Raw genomic sequence first — 23003 nt, 5'->3', positions numbered from 1 at the left:
CCTCGGGCAGACACCTGGGACGGCACCTGGGTCGCATTTCTTTGCCTGCCGGTGGTTTCCTATACGCCAGGCGTCCGCTCGGCGGCAACTTCCCATTCATGTTTTTGACAGCTGCGCGGCCGTCCGCGAGTGGAGAGCTCAGTGCTCCCTGCACTAGCGCCTGAGCCTCCAACCGCCCCGGTCTGGACCCCAGAAATGGAGGGTCCGACCGCGACCACACTAGTAGTGGTGCCCTGGGGCCGGCAGTCTGGCTTCTCCATAGGTGGCTGCGTTTCCGACTTCGCCCTGGCTCCACTCCGGGGGCTTGACGTGCAAACTTCGCCGGAGCGAGCTAAGAGGGAGGGACCGGCGAGGGGGAGGAGGCAGCGGGAGGCGCCTCAGCTTAAGGGAGCCGGCCGGGCGCCGCCGCTCGGACGGGCGCGCGGACGGAAGGAAGGAGCGGGGCCGCTGGGCCTGGCCCGGGGATGCGAGCGGCCTCAGGGTGGGCAGCCCAAGGGCTGGGGGTGCGTTTCGGCCCTCTCCGCCATGGGTAGCCATAGCAGGGCGGGAGCAGCTCCGGGCGCCGGCCTCCGGGCAGGTTCTCCAAGGCAGAGGCAGGCAGGCGACCCTGAGCTGCGGTGGCGGGCCGCTAGCGCCTCATCCCCTCCCCCGAGGGGCCGCCGGAGTCGAAAGCGAAAGCGAGCCCGCGCCGCGGACTTTGCGCCCAGGGAGGGGGGTGGCCGGGGAGGAGGCGGGCTACGGAGGCTGGGTGGCCGGGGGGCGCTGTCAGCGCGCCCCACCCGGCCCGCGGGCCGCGCACGCTGCCGGAACTCCCCGGCGCCTCCTTAAAAGCGTCCCCCGCGCGACTCTTTTCCCCCTTTTTTGTTATATTGTAGGATCGGAAAGAATGTCGGAGCGGGCCGCGGATGACGTCAGGGGGGAGCCGCGCCGAGCGGCGGCGGCAGCGGGCGGAGCAGCGGCCGCGGCCGCCCGGCAGCAGCAGCCGCCCCAGCCTCCGCAGCCCCAGCGGCAGCAGCCGCCGCTGCCGCCGCCGCCGCCGCCGCCGCCGCCGCCGCAGCGGCGCCTACGGCCGGAGGAAGGCGGCCCCGGCGCCGCCTCCACCTCGGCCGCCGCCTCAATGGCGACCGTCGGGGAGCGCAGGCCCCTGCCCAGTCCCGAAGCGATGCTGGGACAGTCGTGGAATCTGTGGGTCGAGGCTTCCAAACTTCCTGGGAAGGACGGTGAGTGTCCACGCCTTTCTCTCCCCGACGCCCCCGGCTTCCCAATCCTTCACCCATCTCCTCCCTCCCCCCACCTGCCCTCTCCTGTGACCAGCCCCCTCGGGGGTCAGAGATGCTATCGCTCGGTTGGGGAACGCAGAGGTGCCCGCACCTACTCCATGCGTGCGTGAGCGTGCGTCACACTCCCGGCCACTGACCTGCCTCTCCCCTCCTCCTGTGTGTGTGTATCTCCTAGGGACGGAGTTGGACGAAAGTTTCAAGGAGTTTGGGAAAAACCGTGAAGTCATGGGGCTCTGTCGTGAAGGTGAGTCTAGCTCCCTGAAGGAGTTTGTGCAAGCTCCGGGAAAGTTTCCTTGCCGGCTTCACCAGGGCGGGGTACTTTTGCCCACTCTACCCACTCCTCTCCGTGAGAGGATGCTGCCTGAGGAGAAAGAAACAGGAGGACAGAGAGAGCTTTTGGCAAATCTGGTTTCCGGGGACTTCCTGTGATGGAGAGCGTCCTGGAATCATTCAGTGGAGGCCTGGCCTGGTGCAGCATGAGCAGCATGGCTCAGTGATAAGCACTGGGCACCTGCACTGAGTTCAGGTTTGACCCCCTTTTGGAGAAACACCAGTGGAGGAAGGAATTCTCGACTTCAGAAAGCGTTTACACAAATGCTGTAGGGCCTGGGAAAGGAAACCTTGCCATCTGAAATTTTCCGCTGGTAATCAAAATTAATTTTGAACTTTAAAGATGATACTTTACCTGTGCAGCCTTATTTTTATGGAATTTAACTTACAAAAGTTCAACAGGATCATCACAACTGAAAAGCAGTTGGTCAGATTTTTTTGGGAGTTGCCAAGATGGGGGGAAGGGGAAGGCCAGAATTTTATATGGTGAAACAAGCCTTTAGTGCCCTAAAAGTGAAATCAGAGTCTAATTATTAGTCAGTTTTTAATAAAACTGGTAGAAGTTTTTTTAGGGAAATACCTGTAGTTACAGATGTGGCTCCAGACGAAAGTCAGGTCAGCTATCTAGAAACTGTCAGACTTTTCCTTGAGATTTTCTTTTTCCTTAGTCAGCTTTGCCATCTATCTAATGCTTGTGCCAGTCTCGGACACACTGGTCAAAAGGGACTTCTGGAGGCCAGTCAACTTTAGATTCAGTTCAAGTTATTTTTTTCAGCAGAACTACGGACAAGGTATTGAGTAAAGTTTGGAATCCAAAATATTGAGTTTATATTCCCTTGTGCAATTTTATTTCTCACGTGTAGCCATTTATTTTGGCACAGTTATTGTCCGAGGCCAAAGAATAAGTAGAATTTTGGCAAGTAAAACATATTAAAACCCAGAGTTGGCTCATTGTTACTGTCTTCACATGTATTTCTTGTTTTTAGTGCCTGTCTTTTCACATTCACTGTTTTGGTTTTTTTGAATTGGCCACTTGTTGGCCTCTTGGCACTAGGAGAAAGAGTGATTCCATTGGCAGCTCTCTGAGAGCTTCCAATTGGAACAGATTATAGAGCAAATTAGTTGATTTTGAAAAAGAGAATTGCTGTTTGAGAGCAAAGGAAAGAGAGGGAAAACACAGGACTTGCTGGCGATGTTGCAATAGGAAAAGTCAGTTGTTAGTCCGGTTTTATTGTTGAATTGGCAGCCTGCCTGGGCTTAAAAAATTAAAATCACTAGGTGGCAACTCTCATAGGAAGCAGTTGGAGTAGAGCTTTAGAGGACCTGACCTGCTCTTGTTCTTAGTTTTCATTCTCTGGGTGTGGATACATTTCCCACAAAGGGTTTCTAAATCTGTGTGAAAACAGTGTGCTAATTATTGGTAATTTCCCTATAGAGGATGAGTAAGTATATTAGTGTTTCACTGGGCAACTTGGTCTGGACTGAGACCCAATTAATTTAGTGGCCTGGACCCGTTTTTGCTGTATTTGTTGTTTTCTGCTGGGACACATCCATTAGCAGGTTTTACCATGAAGCTCTAAGACCTCCTAACTACCTTCTTGATGCACAAAGGGGTCATGGATTTGGTTGTGTGCTTCAGAGTTATCAAATAATTAGTGATTGTTAGGGGTACCATTTTTTTAAGCTGCGCTAACCATTCAGAGGATGCTGAAGTGTGTCCCAGTCATCTGAAAGTCTGCCTGCCTGTTTCAAGTATAGACTGAAGTTTTTAATTCGGTTCTTGGTTCATGTGTGAATTTGTGGATTTTCTGGGACAGTTTAAAAATCCAGTCTTGAGAATATTCACTCAAGCAGTGGGCCTTTATTTTTGTAACAAACAGCTTATATCAGGCTGCTTAAAAAATGAAAATACTTTTTAAAATTATCAAAAATTGTTAGACAATTATTCTTCGCCTTTGGTTACAATTGTCTCTTACTAAGAAAAGATGTTTTGAAATTTCTAAATTTTTCTTGTCAATGAGATTAAATTGACAAGATAAGTAGATAAGTTGATCATATGAGTAAAGTACTACAAGTCAAAAATTCTCCATCTTGGAATATATCTAGGAATATGGACTAGACTTCTTGAATACTCTTCTAGCTCATGATTGAGGACCTAGGGGTTAGAAACCTGGGTGTGAGAGAAGGTTGCTTGACCTTGAATTAATTCACCTATCAGAATCTCTTTGTAAAGGAAATGGTAATACCTATTTCCCAAGGTGGTTGTAGGGGTTGAAATTAAATTAGATAACATATTGAAAATGACTCTATGTATTAATAGCTTTCAGCCCTTTCAACTGATAATCTGAGACCTGATGTCCTAATTTGATATTTATCTAGGTCAAGAGTTTATAACCTGGGACTTGAATGGGCTTCAGGGGGGTCATAATTCCCTTAAAATTATATGCAAACTGATATGTGTGTCCCCTGAAATTGTATGCAAAATGGTATGTATGTGCAGAGCAGGTGTCCATAGCTTCTTTTGGATTCTCAAGGATGCTTCACATATCTCTACTCCCCAAATTCAAAACTGCTGAAATCTCTGTCATCTTTTCTCTCTTTTTCCTCTTGTAGCTTATTTGTCTAATTTCCTCATGGCAAGACTGCCCAAGGGTTAATGCTATGGGAATGGTTGGACTTCCTAATTTATATGGAAGTGAGATTATTTGTGGTTTAGCTGATATATCATTCCTTCTTCCTATTAGCATAGATAGGCAGATGTTAAGGTTAAAATTTCAGGTGTTTTTCGGAGGTCAGTCTATTTTTCATCTGCTTTTATTGCCTTGTTTGCTTTGTTCTATAATTTGTAATATTGATTGCACAGTTGATTTTAGTAGAAAAACATTGACAATATAGTTTGACTTCTTTCAAATGATTAACCTCAGAAGACAAATTACTCTTTTTCCAGGTGATTTGTGAAATTTTAGAGTTCACAAAATTATGTTTAGATGAAATTAATATGAATAACTGATTAAGATTTCTGTATTAGTACCTGAACATATTAAGAGGCTTTACAAAGGAAAACATTAAATACTTTAATTTCATAGCAAATTTTAAAAAATATATGGTGTTCCTGTGGGAGTTAAAAGTATAATTGGAAAATGACATTTTCTTTGGGATGCCATCCCTACCTTCTCTTAAGCCTGTTGTACAATATCAAAGTACCCTGTCCTTTTCCTTTCTCTAAACACTGTATTACCATGTGAAAGCATGTATTATGTGATGGCCTTTCATTAGAGTGTAAACTCCCAGAGGACAGGTGCATGGCTGATTGAGAGATATTTAGTTCGTTCACAGTTTGTGCTCAGTAAATATTTGCCAAAAAAATGAATGAATTGGGCTCTCAGTGAAATTGAACTGAGTCACTCAAAGATGAGGGTGTCAAGTGACCAATTTTCCACTGTGTTGTGACTCTTAAAAAAAAAAACAAAAAACAAAACACCTATTTTGTGTATTCTTAGGGAGGTGAGCTTTATGGCCCCAGGGGAGTCCAGCAGCTGTCTTTCAGCACTACCTATTGCGCTGTCCAGAGTTTAGCACTCCATTTACACCTTCCAGAAAGAGTGCAGACAGGACAGCACCTCTCTTATCTCTGATATTTAGGCAAGGGAGTAGGATGGCAACCCAGTAAGATATCCACACTCGATGACAAGTGATTTTTCTGTCATAGCAGGGACATAATCGAGCCTAGGGCAAGATGAAAAAGAGGCTAGTTGACACCTACCAGCAGCTAGATTTAAAAAAAAAAAAAAAAAAAAAGACAGACTAGGGTAGTGGGTAGCCTCATTCAAGACAGAGTCAACATAACAATACTACCTTTTTCTTTCCTAAGGAAGAAAGTAGTTTATAGTTAACTGAAAACTATTAAGTAGATGTTTGTGTTAAGTGCTGTTAAAGTTAGCTACATTATAGGCATAAAACCCTCTCCCTGAAGTAAAGAGCATTTTTATTTTTCTCTAGGGTTTCTCTGGTGTTCCCCACCGCGCCCTAGCTTTTCTTATGGCCAGTTTGAAATACACAAAAGTAGAGAAAATATTTTAATGAGCCAGCCCCCTTGTATTCATCATACAGTTTAAACAGCTGGGTCATGGCACAATTGTATCATCTCTGCCCCACTCTCCACACTGAATTAGCTTGAGGCGTGTCCCAGACATCATATCATTTCTTTTTTTCTTTTTTTATGTTTCCATAGACTTCAGCTCATCTCTTGCAAAATGGAGTATTAAAGTGCTCTGGTGCCTTCTTTCGAGGCAAGCCACGCTGCCATTTTTGATCTTCACCATGAGTGTATGTAAGGGTTCTGCAGGTGGCAGTGCTTGCAGTCTGCCTACATCTCAAGTGGTGATCAAAACTAAGCCTCAGACAGGAATAGTGAAATCCAAGTTCACTGCATCAGAATCACATTAACCCGTTTCACATTTGGCCCGAGAATACACACTGGAGGCGCTTGTGGCTGCAGCGTTTACCCTGAGATAACTCATGGATTACAGCCCAAACCCAAGTTTGCCACAAAATATCTCACTTTTATCATTTTCGCACCACTCTACATCAATAGTCTTTGGAAACAAATGACGTTATTCTATTTATAGCATTGTTTTAGTAGTATTTCCATTTACAAAATATAGTAAATCTCGATCACTAATGTCAAATCCTGGAAAACGTGGCATTCTTATGCATGGCGTTAACATGGTTCTGAAACAGTTGTTAGCTGAAGATTCATGATGAATCTGATTTATGTATACATTTCTGTTACATTAGGATTAGAAACAAGTATTTCTGTTTAGAAATAACTCCAAGAACATTTTTTATATTTTCACTTTGAAAACTAGTTAGATTTGCATCAGCCTCAAAGAGCGTGTTCATATAAAATTAATGCCGAGCTGCATTTTTTTTCTAAACAGGAAATGGGTTAATACACATTTAAGGAGGACTGAGGTGATTTGGTTGTAGGTGGCCCACACTTGAGCTTCCCTGAATGAGTGTAGGGCTGCAGTGATGGGGCAGCATCATTCCTGACAATTCCTGTGTATAATTCTCGACTTGTAAAGTCTGCGTTAACCCAGGAGTGAAAGAGCCCCTACAGACCTGAAGAGACACTCACTTTTACAGCAGGGAGTCTTTCTCCTGATTGTGGCATTTTAGCTATTTTAATGCAAAGTAAAGCCTGTGGGTCAAATCCTGCCTGCAGACTAGCTGAGAATGGTTTTTACATTATTAAATGGTTAAAATAAAAAGTCAAAAAAGACGATTACTTCATAACATATGAAAGATATAGGAAATTCAGATGTCAGTGTTCATAATTAACTTTTTAGTGGAACGTAGCCACTGTCATTCATTTACTTACTGTCTGTGGCTGCTATCTCCATACGGTGGATAGCAGAGTTGAGTAGGTGCAGCAGAGACCATATAGCCCCAAGTCCAAAACTTACTCTCTGGCTCTTTATAAAAAAAAAAAGTTTGCTATCTCTGTTGTAATGGATCCCTCGGTTAATAAAAGGAAAATCATTCTACAGATTATGATTCTAGTACTTCTTGAACTTTCTGTTTTGATAGGGTGAATCTTCACAGTAGTAAAATTCACTATTCTTAAAGCGAAAGTTTATTCAATATTGAAGAAATATGTTGAGCTAGAAAGAAATACATAGAGAGAGAAATGTTTTTGTGTAAGAAGGTACCTATCTTTGTTTGCTTTTGTCATTCACTACCACTTTTCTAGGGCATATACCTGTTTCAGGGCAATTCAAATACAGAGCATCAACAGAGCTGTTACTGTCCCAACTTGCAAGAGCCCTGGACTGTGAGGATGTTGCTTAGCTTCTGCTAAGCTCCTGGATGGTATGTAAATATTCCAGTGAAAGAATCTATAACTTTTATAGGATATTCAGAAGGTTACCTAAAATTCTACAGAATTTCTGCCCTTTAGCTGGCTTAGAGAAGTCGAAACCCTGTCGGAGGTCTTGAGAATTATGAAATGGATTCACCAGGAAACAAATCTGCATTTTGATTGATGAGGAGGGCATATAATGTCCTTAGATCCCATATCTTTACAATTTTGTTCTTGCTAAAAAGTATGATGCCTGGCACAATCCATGCTGAATTAATTGCTCAACCCTTAAGGCTTTGCAGTTACTGGAAACCATGCAAGTTACCTATAATAGAATAGGGTTTTGAAGCTGTATTCCATTTAGTTTTGATTGGTTCTGGTAAACTCTAATCTCAGGAGAGAGGCATAAAGAATTTATGCAACATTATTGAGTATGGCCCACATCTTATGTGGTCTTATTTCTTCCTTAGAAGGACATTCTGCTTTCTCATGTCCACATCTTACAATGTTCCTGAATGTACGTGGACATCTCAAGTTTGGTGAGAAATTTTACTCTTTGCCAGCACAAGTTTTACCTTATGTAATTTTCACAGCAATTCTTTGATTTAGGTATTACCATTATCTCCATTTTACCTAGGGGGAAACTGAGACTCAAAGAAGTAAGGTACTTCACTAAGATCACAAAGCATGGAAGAAGCCCTGTAACCCAAATCTGCCTAATCCACAGCCCACATATTTAACCCTCTGCTGTGCCAAGCCTATTTTAGAATATGCGTCTGCTTCTCATGAGCTGGAGCAGGTTGCTATGACCTTTGTTTTCTTTATCCTTGGCTGGAAATACTGATCTTTAACAAAAAATTTTTTAAATAAAAATATCAGAGCCTTTTCCTTGCTGTGTCCTACAGCAGTCTATATGTTGTATTTAGCAGTTACAAATAGAAAATCTGTTGAGGGGGAGGGGAAGCATGCAGTTTGCATTAGAAATAATTGGCTTTTTAAAAAAGATTAAATGAAAGCTAAGGTTATAGCAGATAGCAAACAATCATCTGGGATTTGTGCCATTAAAAAAAAAATCTTTTAAAAAAGGAGAAGTGAAATTTCGCTATTTAAATAGCATTTCAGCACAAGATTGCTTTTAATCACATTGATATTCAAAGTTTATGGCAGTGTGTCTAATAAATGTGCCCCTCTGATTATTAAAATATTTTTTTGATTGAAGTTCTAAGGAGAAAAAGAAGCTTATTAGTAGACTTAACAGTTGGAGTTACTGTACTTTTGAGAGAAAGGCAGAAGATTACATTTATATTCATCTTGTACAACAGGGATTATTATAAATGAGCAAGAGAAGGAGAAGAATGGTTTTTGCATTTCAGGCACTCATGACATAAAACTAAATTAAGTGTTCTTGTTCCTCATGTAATAAAGACCATGCTAACATCAAATGTTTTTCCTCTTATATATAAGCTTATGGCAAGAGAAAAGTAATAGTTCATTATTAACTAGATTCACAATCTTAAAACAGAAAATATTCCCCTCCCGGGCTATTCAGATGTTTTCCACAATCCTGAACTTTAGTAGGGGGGTGGGGGGGAGGGGAGGGACATGAATCAGAAAAAGAAGAAAAATACTTGTAGTCAGTGATCCTTAGGTTTTTATACTTTAAGCCAGAAACTTTCTGCAGTAAACTGGAGACCAAACATAGGGTTGCTAGCATTTTATAATATACAAAATTTGACACATATATAATTCCTACCACCATAAAAGTATGAAGACCATTGTTTTGGCATAAAGGACAGTCCTTTAAATTTGAAGAAAGTTTAGGTTTAGGAAGGACATTGCATTGCCTCGTTTAATCAGCTTTCCAAAGCATCTTCCATGTAACCCTGCTTCTTTGTGCTGTTAGTAGATGTTATACAGAAAAGGTGTTCCATGTGGTAAGGCTACAAAGGACAACTTAATGAGGAAGGCAGTACTGGGAACTCCAGTTCTGGAGTTAAACAAACTTAAGTTCATATCTCATCTCCAGTGGATAAATAACTTGAGAAAAATTCCATAGCTTTGCTATGCCTCAGTTAACTTACCTGTAAAATGGGAATAATGGTGGTACCACATAGTGGTTGGGAGGATTAAATGGTATAATGCAGGCTCAGCACTTTGTACAGTGAGTGTCTAGCAGAGTAACTGTTCAAGAAATGTTAGTTGCTAATTTTTTAAAAATTTTTATCAGAGAATACAGTGTCATGAGCATGCCTCTAATCAAGTGTCAGCCAGGATTCTCAGGGAAACAGCAGGAAGTGAAATGCCAGTTTCATGTAGCAGACAATATGTAGATAGAGAGAGGAAACCTCAGCGTGCTCAAGATAATAGAACCCTAGTTTCAAGCTTTCTTGGACTTAGTAAAAATGAGAAGTGGGTGTTGACATTTCTTATTTCCTCCTTTAGTCTTCACTTTTGACTTGCAGGGAGAAGCCCAATGTGGGTATTTACCTTCCCCTGCTTGTAACAGTTATTTGCGCTTTCTCCTGCTCTGGCAGCCTGTAGTTTGTTTCTTTAGATAGCTTCTTGTAATGTTTTACAAACTTTTTTTCTGAGCAAGAAAGGTAAATTATAGCCAACAGAATAAAGTTATTCTCACTAAGTTGGGAATTGGATCAGAGATAACTGAGGCTACTACTTATATGATTTTATGTATGTGTGGTGGTAGTTACAGGGGGTTTTCTGCCTGGTGAGAGAATTTAGAAAATTGCCTTTCAATTCTAGGAAATTTACATTTTAACTTGAAGCAGTTCTCAATTTAAGTTACTTTGTTCTCTTTGGAAACTATATAGACAGATATGTTTAATAAGAAAAAACATTAATATTATTATTATTAAAGTTAATACATATTCATTGTAAAGATTTTATTAATAATGGAAGTATGGAATATGAAAGCCATCATTCTCTATAATCCCACTCTGTACCAATTTTAAATCTTCAATTACAGGACTTGGACTTGGGGCATTCCATACTTAATCAAGGACACCCATGTAACACTTTGAGCATTTATTGACAGGCAGGACTCAAACCTGCCAGCTTCATCACTTCCGGACAAGATTCATACTCTGTCTGTCATTGGGCAGGACTCAGGATAATTTGTCTAGTGTGGTTCCTGCCATGAGAATCTTTTGGCTGTTTTGCATTAATTCATTTAGCTTTTATCCCACAAAACTTTGGCAGGCACACTCTCTGTGCCTCTTGCTGGGCTAGAGTCCAAGAGTACAACTGCAAACAAGGTAAAAAGGTAAAACACTGACCCCCAAGTCAGGCATTTCATTAGCAAATACTTATGGAGTTACTCGCTAAATGCCAGGTTCTCTGATGGGCATTGGGGATAGAGTGACACAAGTCAGAAAGAGCCCCTGCCCTTTAGTGAAGCGAGAGATGGTAAATACACAAACATTTTTCAAGGACTTTGAGTGCTGTTAAGTCAATAAAATAGGCTAATGAGTTAAGAGTTGGGGGAGGGTTCTAACAAACATGATCAGGAAGGCTTTTCTGAGAATTTAACATTTAAGCTGAGATATGAATGATGAGAGAAAAGTGACCACTGGATCATCTGGAAGGAGGGGAAAGTGGTCACTTTCCTGAGGCCATGTTCAGGAATTTGGCTTTATCCTAACTAATGGGAGCCAACTGGTAGGGAGGGGTAGCTTCAGCTGGGGAATGGTCTGATCTGTGGTGAATGGATTGGGGAGAGGGTATAAGGACCCAAAGACTAGGTGAGAGGTAATGGTGACTTAGATCCTGTTGATGGCAGTGGCAATGCAGAGAGGTTGTCCTGTTAAGAGAGTTTTGGAGGTAGAGGTGACATGATTTAGTAAAGAATTGGATGTAGATGAGAGAGAGAAGTAAAGATTGGGATCTGAGACTTAAGGGCCCAGTGGTACCATTTAATAAGCTGAGGAATGGCAGAGAATGTAGAGACTCGGGGTCAGGAGCTCTGTTTTGGGACACACTGTGTTTGATATTGGGCATTCATGTGCAGCTGTGGAGTCGGTAGTTGAGTGTACAGTCTGGAGTTTGGTGAAACAGCCTGGGCTGGAGACACCAGGTGAATTTTCTTCATCAACGTACAGAGAGCATGGAAAGCTGTGGAATGGGGTGAGTTCCTCTAAGGTGCAAGTGTCAGTAAAGAACAGAAAGCCAGGGGCTTAGCCCTCATTGAGGGAGTGGAGCGGTGTGGGGGAATCTGCAGAAGGGGTGAGGAATCTCCAGTGACACAGGGAAACCAGGTGAGTGTGGTGGTGCAGAATTTGAGAGAAAAAAAACACTTTAAGTGAGGAGTGATTGCCTGTGTCAGATGCTGCTGTGAAATAGAGTAAAGCCAGGCCAGGGAATTGCTCTCTGGCTTTAGCAGTGTAGAGGTCATAAATGACCTTAATCAGGAGAGTTGGAGAGACAGACGCCTGATTAGAAGAGGCTGTAAGAACTGGAGCTGAGGAAATAGAGTAGGGCAAGTGTAGGTAAATCTTCAAAGGGTTTAGCTTTGAAAGAGAATGGAGAAATGAGGCAGTAGCAGGATGGGGGCATGGATAAAAGGAATGAAGGGAAGGTTTATTTTATTTTGTTATGTTTATTTCATTTATTTTATATAGGGCATGTTTGTTTGCCACTGGAAATGATCTAGGAGTGAGGTATAATTGAGCACATGTGAGAAAATGGATAATCACAAGGATATCTTGATTTGGGGAAGGGGATAGGACTCAGAGCCCAAGTGAATGTGTCAGTTTTGGATAGAGTCAGAGACTTCCTTCTGTTGTAATGAGAGGAAAAGCATACGGGTCAGTTGCAGGTAGAGTTGGGATATTGTGGGAAGATAAGGTACGTAGTTCTTTCCCATCATTTTCCCCTTTGCCTACTGACAGTGAGAGAAGTTAGGAGGTCATTTCTTGAGAGAGGGTAGGAGGAAGAATTTTGTCTTTTTCTCCAAACAGATAGAGAGGGATAGCCAAGTAAACAGGCTGTCGTGTATCTTTTGGAGGTCTTCCAGTACAATTAGAAGAAAATTCAAATTTCCCAGTAAGGCCTGCTAGACCTCGAATGGTGATAGTGTGAGCCCAGAAAATCAGGAATCTCAACAACTTGAAGTAGAGTGCTCTCAGAGTACAGGGTGGGGACAGCTACTCACGGGAGGTGATGGGGAAAATTGGAGCTTTTGTTAGGCCTTGATGGATGAGTCAGCCGGTGTGATATGGGAGCAACTTCTGAGGTGGGGACATATCTGGGGATGTGGAGGTGAGGGAACCCTAGAACTTGGCTGTAACCTTGTGGGGCGGGGGTGAGTAGTGGAAGGGCAGGAGATGAAGCTCGATGCAGCAGAAGGCAAGTCATTCCGAAAAGAAGTTTGTGCTTTGTCCAGAGGGTGGGCTTTGGATGATCACCATGGTAGTAGTGTGGAAATTAAATTGGTGGTGGACAGAGTTGAAGTTGCAGGCCAGTGGGGCATGTAGCCTGCCTCCTTGATGTGAAATCCTCAGGTGTCTAGGTAATAACTGAGGAAGTGAGGATTGTTTCTTTCTGATAAAACTTGTTAATGGTGTTTGTTTGCATTCATTTATTTTGCATTCATTCTGCTTGTTTGCATTCATTTACTCTGTACAAATTGTTCTAATTTTAAGGAAAACGGCAAACATTCTAGAACTGCCTTCATAGAGCTTCTATTTCAGTCGGGGAAACAGGCAACAATTTTAAAAGAAAAGTGAAATATATGTTAGGTGGTGAGTGTTCTGGAGAAAAATAAAGGGTAGAAGAATATAATTTAAAATAGGGTGAGAAAGTTTTCTGAACCAAGACTTGTAGGATATGAAGGCATGAGCCATATGGATATCCTGAAGGAGCTTAAGGCAGAAGGGATAGCAAACCCACAGGCTCTGGTGAGAGAGGATCCAGGATTGTCTGAAGAACATCAAGGGGGCCAGGGTGGCTGGAGAAGTGTGAGTAGGGAGAAGGTAGTAGAAGTCAGACGCTGAGGGACTAAGGGTTTGGAAGTGAGCTGAGGAGGCAGATCAAATACGGCCTTATAGCCCATTGAAAATCCAGATCACTTTACTGCGTCTCACAGGCTCTACTCATTCTGGTCTCTGCCCAGTTCTTCATCCTTGTCACCATCCATTTTCCCCTTTGCCTACTGTGCCTCAAGCATGCTGGCCTCCTTCCAGTTCCTCTGGCACAATGGGCTCTTTCCCACTTCTAAACCTTTGCATACGCTGTTCTCTCTACCTGGACTCGAAGTATCACCTTCTTAAAGGAGTCCTCCATATCACCATATTTTGCTCTGTAGCCCTTATCAAAAGTTATTCATTAATATCTTGTGTCAATATAAAGCAAGCCATCACTCTTGCTAAAATGTGTCATTACTGTTAGATTTTTGGTTTAAATGCCAGATAGAAGGAATCATGAAAAGTTTTTATATATGTCTTGATTAAATTTGCAAAACTAACCTGGAGGAGAAAAACAGTATAGATTACTCACTAATGATATTCTTTGGCTTTTTTGAGGGGGAGGGTTGGTAGTGTTCACTGCAATGTCATTTCATTCCCTGTTGTATGTAAATTTTATAGGGCATGTTTCCCGTGTTCAAGCACCCACTTTTTGGATGAGTAACAATATGCTGTTAAAAGAGAAATGGTTTTGGTTTTGGAATAACAGATATGTACGAATAAATGACAGTGTGCCTCATGACCTCTGTTACATCATCGGGGTTTTCTTTCCCAAGATAAACTCTGCTTTCTTTCAGTCTCTGAATAGGAAATTTATTTTCTCTCTTCCCTTCATTCCTGTTTTAGGCCTTTTTCTGTCTACTCTGATGAACTACTATACTGGAAACAGGCTCAGAGTTTACGGTAGATTTTGTGTGCTATACTTTCTTTTCCTCTTATCTTACTTAGCTCCATATCTGATGAGCTTTTCATTGTAAACTGGCAGCTGCAGTGACTATTTCTTTCAAAGATCTTGTGTTTGGTAGATGATTTCTTAAAAGTTGGCTGTTGCTAAAAATAATCTGTGTTGTGTGAGTTTATAATCTATCTATGAATTATAGATTTCTCATTTAAGAGGTAGTTGTGCAAGGATAACAAATAAAACAGTTTTTTTAATCATTTAAAAACCAAACCATCCAGATAGAGTAATAAAGTTGGCAAGCACAAATATTCATCAAGTGCCAGGTAAGTAGAAATTTCACAAATATCTTCTTTTTTCCTCACTAGTAATTCTAAAATAAAAACATTGCTCCTTAAATACAGGATTTTGATAGATGGCATTTAAGAATTATGAAAACATGTCAAATCCGGATAGCTATGTGGTTTATATACCCATTTTGTTAATAATGGAAAAATGCTTTTAAAAAGTATTTGAGAACTTGAAAAATTAAGCATCTTCGCCAATACCTGGTAGTAAGTAATAGTAATAATAGTAGCTCTCATTATTTGAGCACTCCCTACATGTCAGGCACTGTACTAAGAGCTTTACATGGATTGCCTCACTTAATCCTTAATATAGTATTGCGAAGCAGATACTTAGGTTATCCCCATTTTAAAGACGAGAAAACTGAGTCTCAGGAAAGTTAACTTGCCCCAAATCACACAGCTTATAAGTGGCAAAGCTGGAATTTTTGTCTGGCAGACCCAAAGCCAGATAGTTCCATGATTTATCGAGTAAAGTGGCTAATTTCTGCTTGTTCAGCTATCATTTATGAGGGAATGCTTGGAATAGGCTTTAATTTATTGGTAAACAGGTAGAGTATCAACGTACATTCCAGAGAGCAGTTTAAAATTAAGGAAGTTGCTTGTTTGGTGTTTTAGGGAATAGCAGCAGCAGTGAAGTTCTGGTAAGGAGAGTGGGAGTATTATCTGAGAACTTTGGACTTAAAACCTTGGATGGAGGGATGTGCACACATGTGTGAGACTATGCAAAGATTCATTTAAAATCCATAGTGTATGTAATTTGTAGAATATGGGGTGGAGAAATGGTTAACTCTAAAAATGCAAATCCTAATAGTTTGTTAGCTGAAACAGATAGAGATAACTTAGAAAGGGCATGTATGCTTTAGGACAGTATCTTCAGCTGATACAGTCTTTTATAATAATGCACAGAGATACTTGTAATCCAAAGATTATCCAGGAGTCATTCTTTTTAAAAATCGAAGTCACTGTATTTTACTATCTCATTCAACAAACCATGTTCTGGTTGATATTTAGTAACTAAGTTGCTTGATATGACCTCTCATTCTTTTTTCCCCATCTTTGCTTGTCTTGGTGCTTCCCAAAAGGGAAATACGTTACAACAACAATAGAACTTTCTATCAGATATTTTTCTTTGCTTTGATTGTATTGCATTGCTGTGGTCTTGCCCACGTGTGACAGGACTGGCATAAGGCAAGTGGGAGTTTGCTTGAAGGCCAGGCCTGCCTGTTCTTCCTAGCTGCACAAACCCCTCCCAGCATCCTGTCTTTGCTCTGCACACAGTGAATTCACACTGCCTGTTGTTGGTGAATTGACTGATAAGTAATGGAAAGATGATTGAGAGGCTCCCCATCCATCCACAGGGACTGGGAATTACCTCAATAACTGTTCACAGGAATTTAGGGTTTTAAAATGGTTATGACTAAATTGGACATAATTGGTTTAAAAAAACAACAACAGGGAAAATAGGTCTTTATATATATTGTAATGGTTTTCAAATAGTGCTGAATACTTTGAGAGGTCAGACTTTAATGCTTGATTTCTGTAAAATTTAGCATCCCTTATTCAGAGACAGCTTTTCCTTCCATTTTAAAAGATAACACGTTTTTATTTTTATTTCCAAATCTCCAGTAAATTTTAAGTGCTGTCAGTTTTATAAAAAGGTAATTAGGGAATGAGTAGGAAATATGTCTTACAAGTGGTTGGTTTGGCATCATCGCTCAAGTTCCTATTTGCCTGATGAAAATATCTTGTAATAAGATCTCTTTGTGTGTAGCCCCTCCACAGCTTTCCCTGGAAAGCCTTGGCCATAATTATTGTCTATATCTGGGCACTGTCAAATGAAGAGAGGAGCCAGAGTGGAAGACAGCCACCTGATCTTTTTCACATCCCACAATTTACAATTTGGGGTAGGTTCTAACATACCCCTATTGCCTAAGGGTTTTTATACCAAGTTTTAAGACACTTGGCGGATGGCTGTTTCTGTGGAGACGAAAGAGCTTGCTCGTGTGTTGATTTTGTTAAATATAGTTATTGGGGGGTTAGGGAGCTGGGTGGAAAAGGTAAAGGAATGAAGTACAAATTAGTAGTTACAAAACAGTCAGGAATGTAGAGTACAGCATAGGGAATATAGTAAATATTGTAATGGCTATATGTAGTGCTAGATGGGTACTAGAGTAATCAGGAGGATCACTCCATAAATGACATAAATGTCTAACCATTGTACTATATACCTGAAATTAATATGAAATACACATATACATATATACATATACATACATATATATAATATATATGTATATATACTGAGTACCATATGGGGCATGAGAAAGTATGAGCAGTGCTGTTTCAGAGAACTGCTAAGGAATTAAATGCAACACAGAGGTCTAGAAGAGGTACCTTAAAGCTGGAATCAGTGGCATATATGGTAGTGGAAGGTCTAACTTCTTGTTTCCACTGATCTTCTTACTATTACTTATAAGTACTCTCTTGAAAATGTGGAAAGGGAAACATAAAGCAGTTATTACTGAAAATTGTAACAGCTTTGATAAAGATTTTGTGAGCAATAACTGTGGGATACCCATGTGTGGTATCTATGCTAATAGGGCAGCGGTCCCCAGCCTTTTTGGCACCGGAGACTAGAGCTTCTATGAAAATTGAATACCTGATGATCTGAGTTGGAGCTAAGGCCGTGATGCTAGTGCTGAGGAGTGGCTGCAAATACAGATGAAAGTTTTGCTCGCTTGCCTGCTCCTCACCTCCTGCTGTGCAGCCTGGTTCCTAACAAGTCACAGACCGGTACTGGTCCTTGGCCAGGGGTTTGGGGACCCCTGTTATTGGGTGTCTGTCCTTGACTAGGGTTCAAGGAAGGAAGAGCCCCTGAAGACCAGAGAGGGCGCTCATGGACTTTCTCTTGCTGCAGAAAGCAAGCCAAGTCCCTGGTCTGTGAGGCTATGAAGGGGGGCTGACCCAGTGTTCCCTATTCCTCAAGGCCTTTTTGCAGTCTCTTCAGAAAGAAGGTACATCATTGCCATTTTGTTTTGTTTTGTTTTTGGCTTTCTTTTCAATGCTCTTGCCTGTATTTCTTCTGGTTTACGTGATCTCCTTTGTATACCCATACCCTCTTTAAATTGCCCCCCTACCCCTCTAACTCTTAACTTCAGGAAAAGAGTTCACATTAAATTCTGCTCTCTCTATCTTTTTTTAAAATTTTATTACTAGTTTCAAGTATACAGTACATTGATTAGACATATATATAGTTTATGAAATGATCCCCCCGATTGCTTTCTCTCTACACTTAGCCGTTACATTACTGTTAACTGCCCAAGCCGTGTTCCCCATCCCTGTGACCATCTATCAACTACTAATTTGTACTTCTTTAACCCTTCACCCCATTCTCATAGCCCCGCAAACCCTCTCCCCTCTGGCCATCACCAGATTGTCCTCTATGTTCGTGAGTTTGTTTTTGATTAGTTTCTTCCTTTCGTTCCTTAAATTTTGCATATAAGTGAAATCATGTGGTATTTATCTTTCTCTGACTTATTTCACTCAGCATAACAGCCTCTAGGTCCATCTGTGTTGTTGCAAATGGTAGGATTTCATTTTTTTAATGGCTGAGTAATATTCCATTGTATATATGAACCATAATTTCTTTGTCCAGTCATCTGTTGATGGGCATTTAGGTTGCTTCCATATCTTGGCTAATTGTAAATAGTGCTGCCATGAACATAGGGGTGCATAGATCTTTATGAATTATTGTTTTGGTTTTCTTTGGATAAATACCCAAAAGTGCAACTGCTGGGTCAAAAGGTATAATCTTGCTCTCTTTTAATGTCCCCCACCTCATGTCACAACACGGATAATAGATGTAAATTGTGACTGTGATAAACCTACGTCAAAAGAAAGAAGAGCCTCAAGTGCAGAAGTGGGAGTAGATACATGAAGAGCTAAAGCACGGGTTTTGAAATCAGGGATTCTCAAACTAGGTTTATTTGAGTCGTAAGAGGTCCTTGAACCCTTTCATGAATACATACAAAATCGTATCTTATTTGCATAGTACAGTTTTCTAGGGGGAGAGAATATACTTTTCAACAGATATTCAAAGGCCTTTATGACCCAGTAGTGTTCAGCACCACCAGTGAAAATACCCAGTCTTTTTTTAGATAGTAGCAAGTCTCTGTTGTTATTTTATTTGTAATTAAAGCAGGTTTTTTCTTTTGTTCAAGTTCTCATATTCAAGATTTTTTTTTAAATTTTCTACTTGGTTTCTAAAGTTTCTGTTTTGCTTAATACTTTCACAGCAATATTATTTTTTATAATTTTCATTAGTAACATGTAGTATTCTGGCTGCATTAAAGGTTAAGAGTCATAAGTGGGCCAGCCTGAGAAAACAACCATTTTTTGTCATAGTGATACCTTGTGAACTTGCATCCTTTCAGATAGACGAAAAGTTCAATACTATCTGAAGTTTTGTAACTGGACCTGTTTATAAATTAAGGACAGATAAAGGACAGAGTTAGGACATGAGGTAGCAGCTGGGGTGATCTTTCTGAAACTCACATCTAATAGTATTAATTGCTTAAATGACTTGCCCATGTTTAACTGACTTCACTGATTCCCATTGCCATTAGGGTAAAGCTTAAACTACTTAATGTGGCTGATGGACAAGGTTCTATTTGCCCGAGGCACCAGAGCTCCTTAGCTCCTCCCTTCAAGTTATATGCTGTCCCTATGCAGGCAGGGACAATAGCCCTTTTCTCCAGACAACCTCCCCTGCTCTCTCTTTTCTCCCTAAATGCCCTTCCCCAACAGAGAGAAAATTAACCCTTGTCTCTTAAGTGCCAACTTCAACATTAGTTCTTTCAGGCAGCATTCCTGGGCCTCTGGTCAGGCTTTATTTCTGCATCATGCTTTTTCTGTTAAGCCTAGGAGGCTTTCACATGTCATTGCATGTAGCTCAACCTAAGTTTTTGTAAACTACTGCATAGTATTTTTATATTATGAATATTATGATGGTTGTTTAAACTCGACCTCTGTGGATGAATATTTAGGCTGTTGGCACTTTGCTGCTTTTAACTGTGCTACAGTTAACATACTTTTATAAGTTTCTTACCACTAGTGAAATTTTGTCTGCTGTTTATTTTGTAAATAAACAGACAAATGGAGGTTATATTTAATTAGATAATACCAAAGTTCCCTCCAGAAAGTCTTTTCAAATGTTAGAGGTCCATCTAGGTGACAGAAAAGTATTGCAATGGCTTGGGGCACAGTTCCTTTCTCTGTCTCTTCTTAATGTACTGGCAGGATCCAGCTTTTTTCCCTGTCTTCCTACTCCCTAAGTTTTGGGCTGTTTGAAATTGCATTCTTCTGTCCTGTAGAAACTTAGAGCCCTGTGATTTGAAAATGCAGTCTGACTTTCAAAGTGTTGTTGTTAAAAGAAGAATTAATTATATGCTTCTTTGTTACATTAATGTTCTTCATCTGAGAATCACAGAGTACCTAGAATATTCGCTCTTTAATCTACACAAAATCTGGGGTAAAATTTTTTGCCACCCTATTGTTGACTTTCCTTGTCTACTCTGCAAGCGCTGGCCTCCAGTCTCAAACAAAGGCAAAAGCTGTTTTCTACTTCCCTGGAAAAAGTCCACAATGAGTGAACTGTACATCTCATAACAGGATTTGGAGTTGAATAATGAACAGAATATCGACTATAGTCTCAGTTACCTTTCTTTTACAGAAAGAGAGGAAATTAATTTCCCTGTGACTGGTAAACTCCCTTGACCTCCCTCTTTATAAAATTATATTATTTATTAAGTCTTGAAATAAACTTGTGCAAAGTAGTTTTTATGTTAAATCACCTTTCTGGAGAGGGGGTAATGGCTCTTACTGAAGGAATAATAAACTTGATGCCTCATAAGTACCTACTGGAAGGAGTGGCTGAAGTTTAGTTACTTTTGGGAAGAGAATTCTCAGAGAAAAAATTCCCTGGTTCTTGGGGGGCTGTTTTTATTTTTGTTTATATTTATGAAAACCGTTCTTTGAACAATGGATAGAGAAATTAGAAATCAGTCATCCTATTTATACACCTCTTTCCAGAGGTCAAGATGGGATGCGGGAGCACTGCGAAAGAGATGGTCTATGTGAGAGGCAGAAAGGGAATGCTTTTGGATGGGAACTGAGGTAAGAGGGGGTGAAACGAAGAGTATTATGTCCTGGTGACTCAGTTTTTAAGTACTTCCTCTCTGGGTTCCTGTAATCACACCAAGAGGTTTTTTTGCAGGGTGTTAATTCTTGTGGCAGAGCAGCATTGCATTTCCTGGGTTATGATCCCTGCTTCTTCACTTCCCTGCTGACCTTGGGCATTTATTTAATACCTCCTAGCCTCAGTTTCCTCACTAGTTGGAGGGCATATGTTAGAGTAGTGTTTCTCCCATAGAGCCATTTTGAGAGTGCTTTAATTAATGCAGGGTTTCTCAAGCTCAATGTTACCAACATTTGGGACCAGATAATTTCTTTTTGTGGGGAAATGTCCTGTACATTGTAGGATATTTAGCAGCATCTCTGGCCTTTATCATTGGATGCCAGTAGCACCACCCCCTCCAGTTGTTATAATCAAAAATGTCTCCAAACATTGTCAGTGTCCCCTGGAGTTCGGTGCATAATTGCCCCCTGTTGAGAACCACCCCTTTAATGTATGTGAAGCCCTACACTCTGTGCTTGGCATATAGAAAGATTCTTCAGTATCTGCACAGGGAAGGTGCTTCATAAATGTTTGAATGAATGAATGAATGTTGCTATTTTGCTATTGAAAGAGTGCTAGCTCCTTCCTTAGAAATCATATTATGGAGGAGATCCCTTATTGAGATTCTTTATGGCACGACAGTAACTATTTTGGGTGGCTACCAGGAGGAGTACTCCCTCTCCATCAGAGTTTACTGATGTGCAGCAGCACCTATAAAGTGCCAGAGTAGTTATTACTGTCCAACTTTAATTCCAAGATGCTTTTTTTTCTCGTTTCAATATTTTTGAAATCAGAATGGATTATAAAGTTGAAGGGTACGTTATTTTATTCTCCAAATGCTGATATTGACACACACTTGATGGCAGCTTTGAAATTAAAGAATATGGTATTTCTGTGAATGTTTGGACTTTGCAAATGGAGCGGAAGCTGTTTTTGGGCAAAGACTGTCTTACCATGTTGTTTTTTCCCAGTACTCAGCACAGTACTTCAAAACATACTGTCTCAAACATTCGAACAACCTGCACTTTCCAGTGTTCTGTTATGATATCCTTAAACTGCCTTTTGTATGGTACATCCCTTTAATACAGCTTGGGATGAAAAACATTGCAGTCTTTCACATGATGTCAGTAACGACAGTGTATTTTTAGTAGTCCCTGTTTTGCTCTTTCCATAGTGTGTTTGAGTGGATTTGACTGTTTTACTGCATTTTGTTCACTATAAAGATGAGTGTACAGTACAAACTAGTTTTCTGATACTGGTGACAAAGAAATATATGTCTCAGACTTTTACAGGAGGGCTGTATCATAAGTGCTTGTAACTTATGCAAATTATACTGTATGATGGCACAAAAGAGAAAAATAGTATAGCTAATTTCACCAATTATTCAATGTATATTATTGCCCTGAAATTTGCTTGAAATGGGACGTATGAATCATCTAAGATTAAGTTCCATGAGGACAGGATATTGCTCACTGCCATTTCTTCAGCATCTTAAAAGATTGTTTTGAACATAGTATACACACAAATAATTATGAGATATTGATTCCTTTCCCTTTATTTGGTCTCAGTTCCCTCAAGTATCTCAGTTGTAAGCATCTCATTATCCTGTGATTCTGGTGTTTAATTAAATGGATTTTTTTTTATACAGTAAGGCCCCTAAACAAGCCAACTATTTTATCTGTTAGAAACAGCCATCTGTTATAACATCAGTGACACATCTGGTTGTGTAGGACTTACTGGTTGGGCTCCATGTGGTGTCTGAGAAATTTTCAAGAATGATTTCAGCTGACTTTAAAAACTAACCAACTGAATTCTCTCTTAAACTGGAATTCTGTCAAAATCTAGACAGATGAAAATCATTGGGCATGCAGAAAGCTATGGCGTCAATTGTATTTTAGGTGGGCTTAAGCTGATCACAAGACTATTGTGTTTGCCTTTGAAGTACTAGAAATATATCCCTGGAGACTGAGTGTCAAAGGTCTAATTAGAAATTTTGTGATTTGTGGTATTGATAACAGGACCCTAGTAATCTTTTTGACTTTCTCACATGTGGTTTTGTGTAGGAAAGTAAG

At 40.7% G+C, this 23003-nt stretch overlaps 1 protein-coding gene across 7 annotated transcripts in view; it reads left to right on the top strand.

Moving 5' to 3' along the window:
• The window catches only part of ATXN7 (ataxin 7), a 124384-nt gene that overhangs the window by 38578 nt on the left and 62803 nt on the right, over positions 1–23003 (top strand). For 4 of the 7 annotated variants that reach the window (XM_039880522.1, XM_039880523.1, XM_039880520.1 and 1 more), the window contains exons 3-4: positions 876–1220; positions 1456–1524. In XM_039880522.1, the coding sequence (XP_039736456.1) occupies positions 887–1220; positions 1456–1524 (403 nt within the window). In that variant the 5' untranslated portion in view covers positions 876–886. Of the gene's footprint in view, positions 1–165; positions 482–875; positions 1221–1455; positions 1525–7532; positions 8013–23003 lie in introns of those variants that run through there. The other 3 variants (XM_039880519.1, XM_039880518.1, XM_039880524.1) reach the window with 2 other exon arrangements.

Source organism: Pteropus medius, unplaced genomic scaffold (assembly GCF_902729225.1).
Source record: "Pteropus medius unplaced genomic scaffold, Ma_sr-lr_union100, whole genome shotgun sequence".
NCBI lineage: Eukaryota > Metazoa > Chordata > Mammalia > Chiroptera > Pteropodidae > Pteropus > Pteropus medius.
Note: the sequence above shows the minus strand (reverse complement) of the source record. Positions and strands in the feature narration are given on the sequence as shown.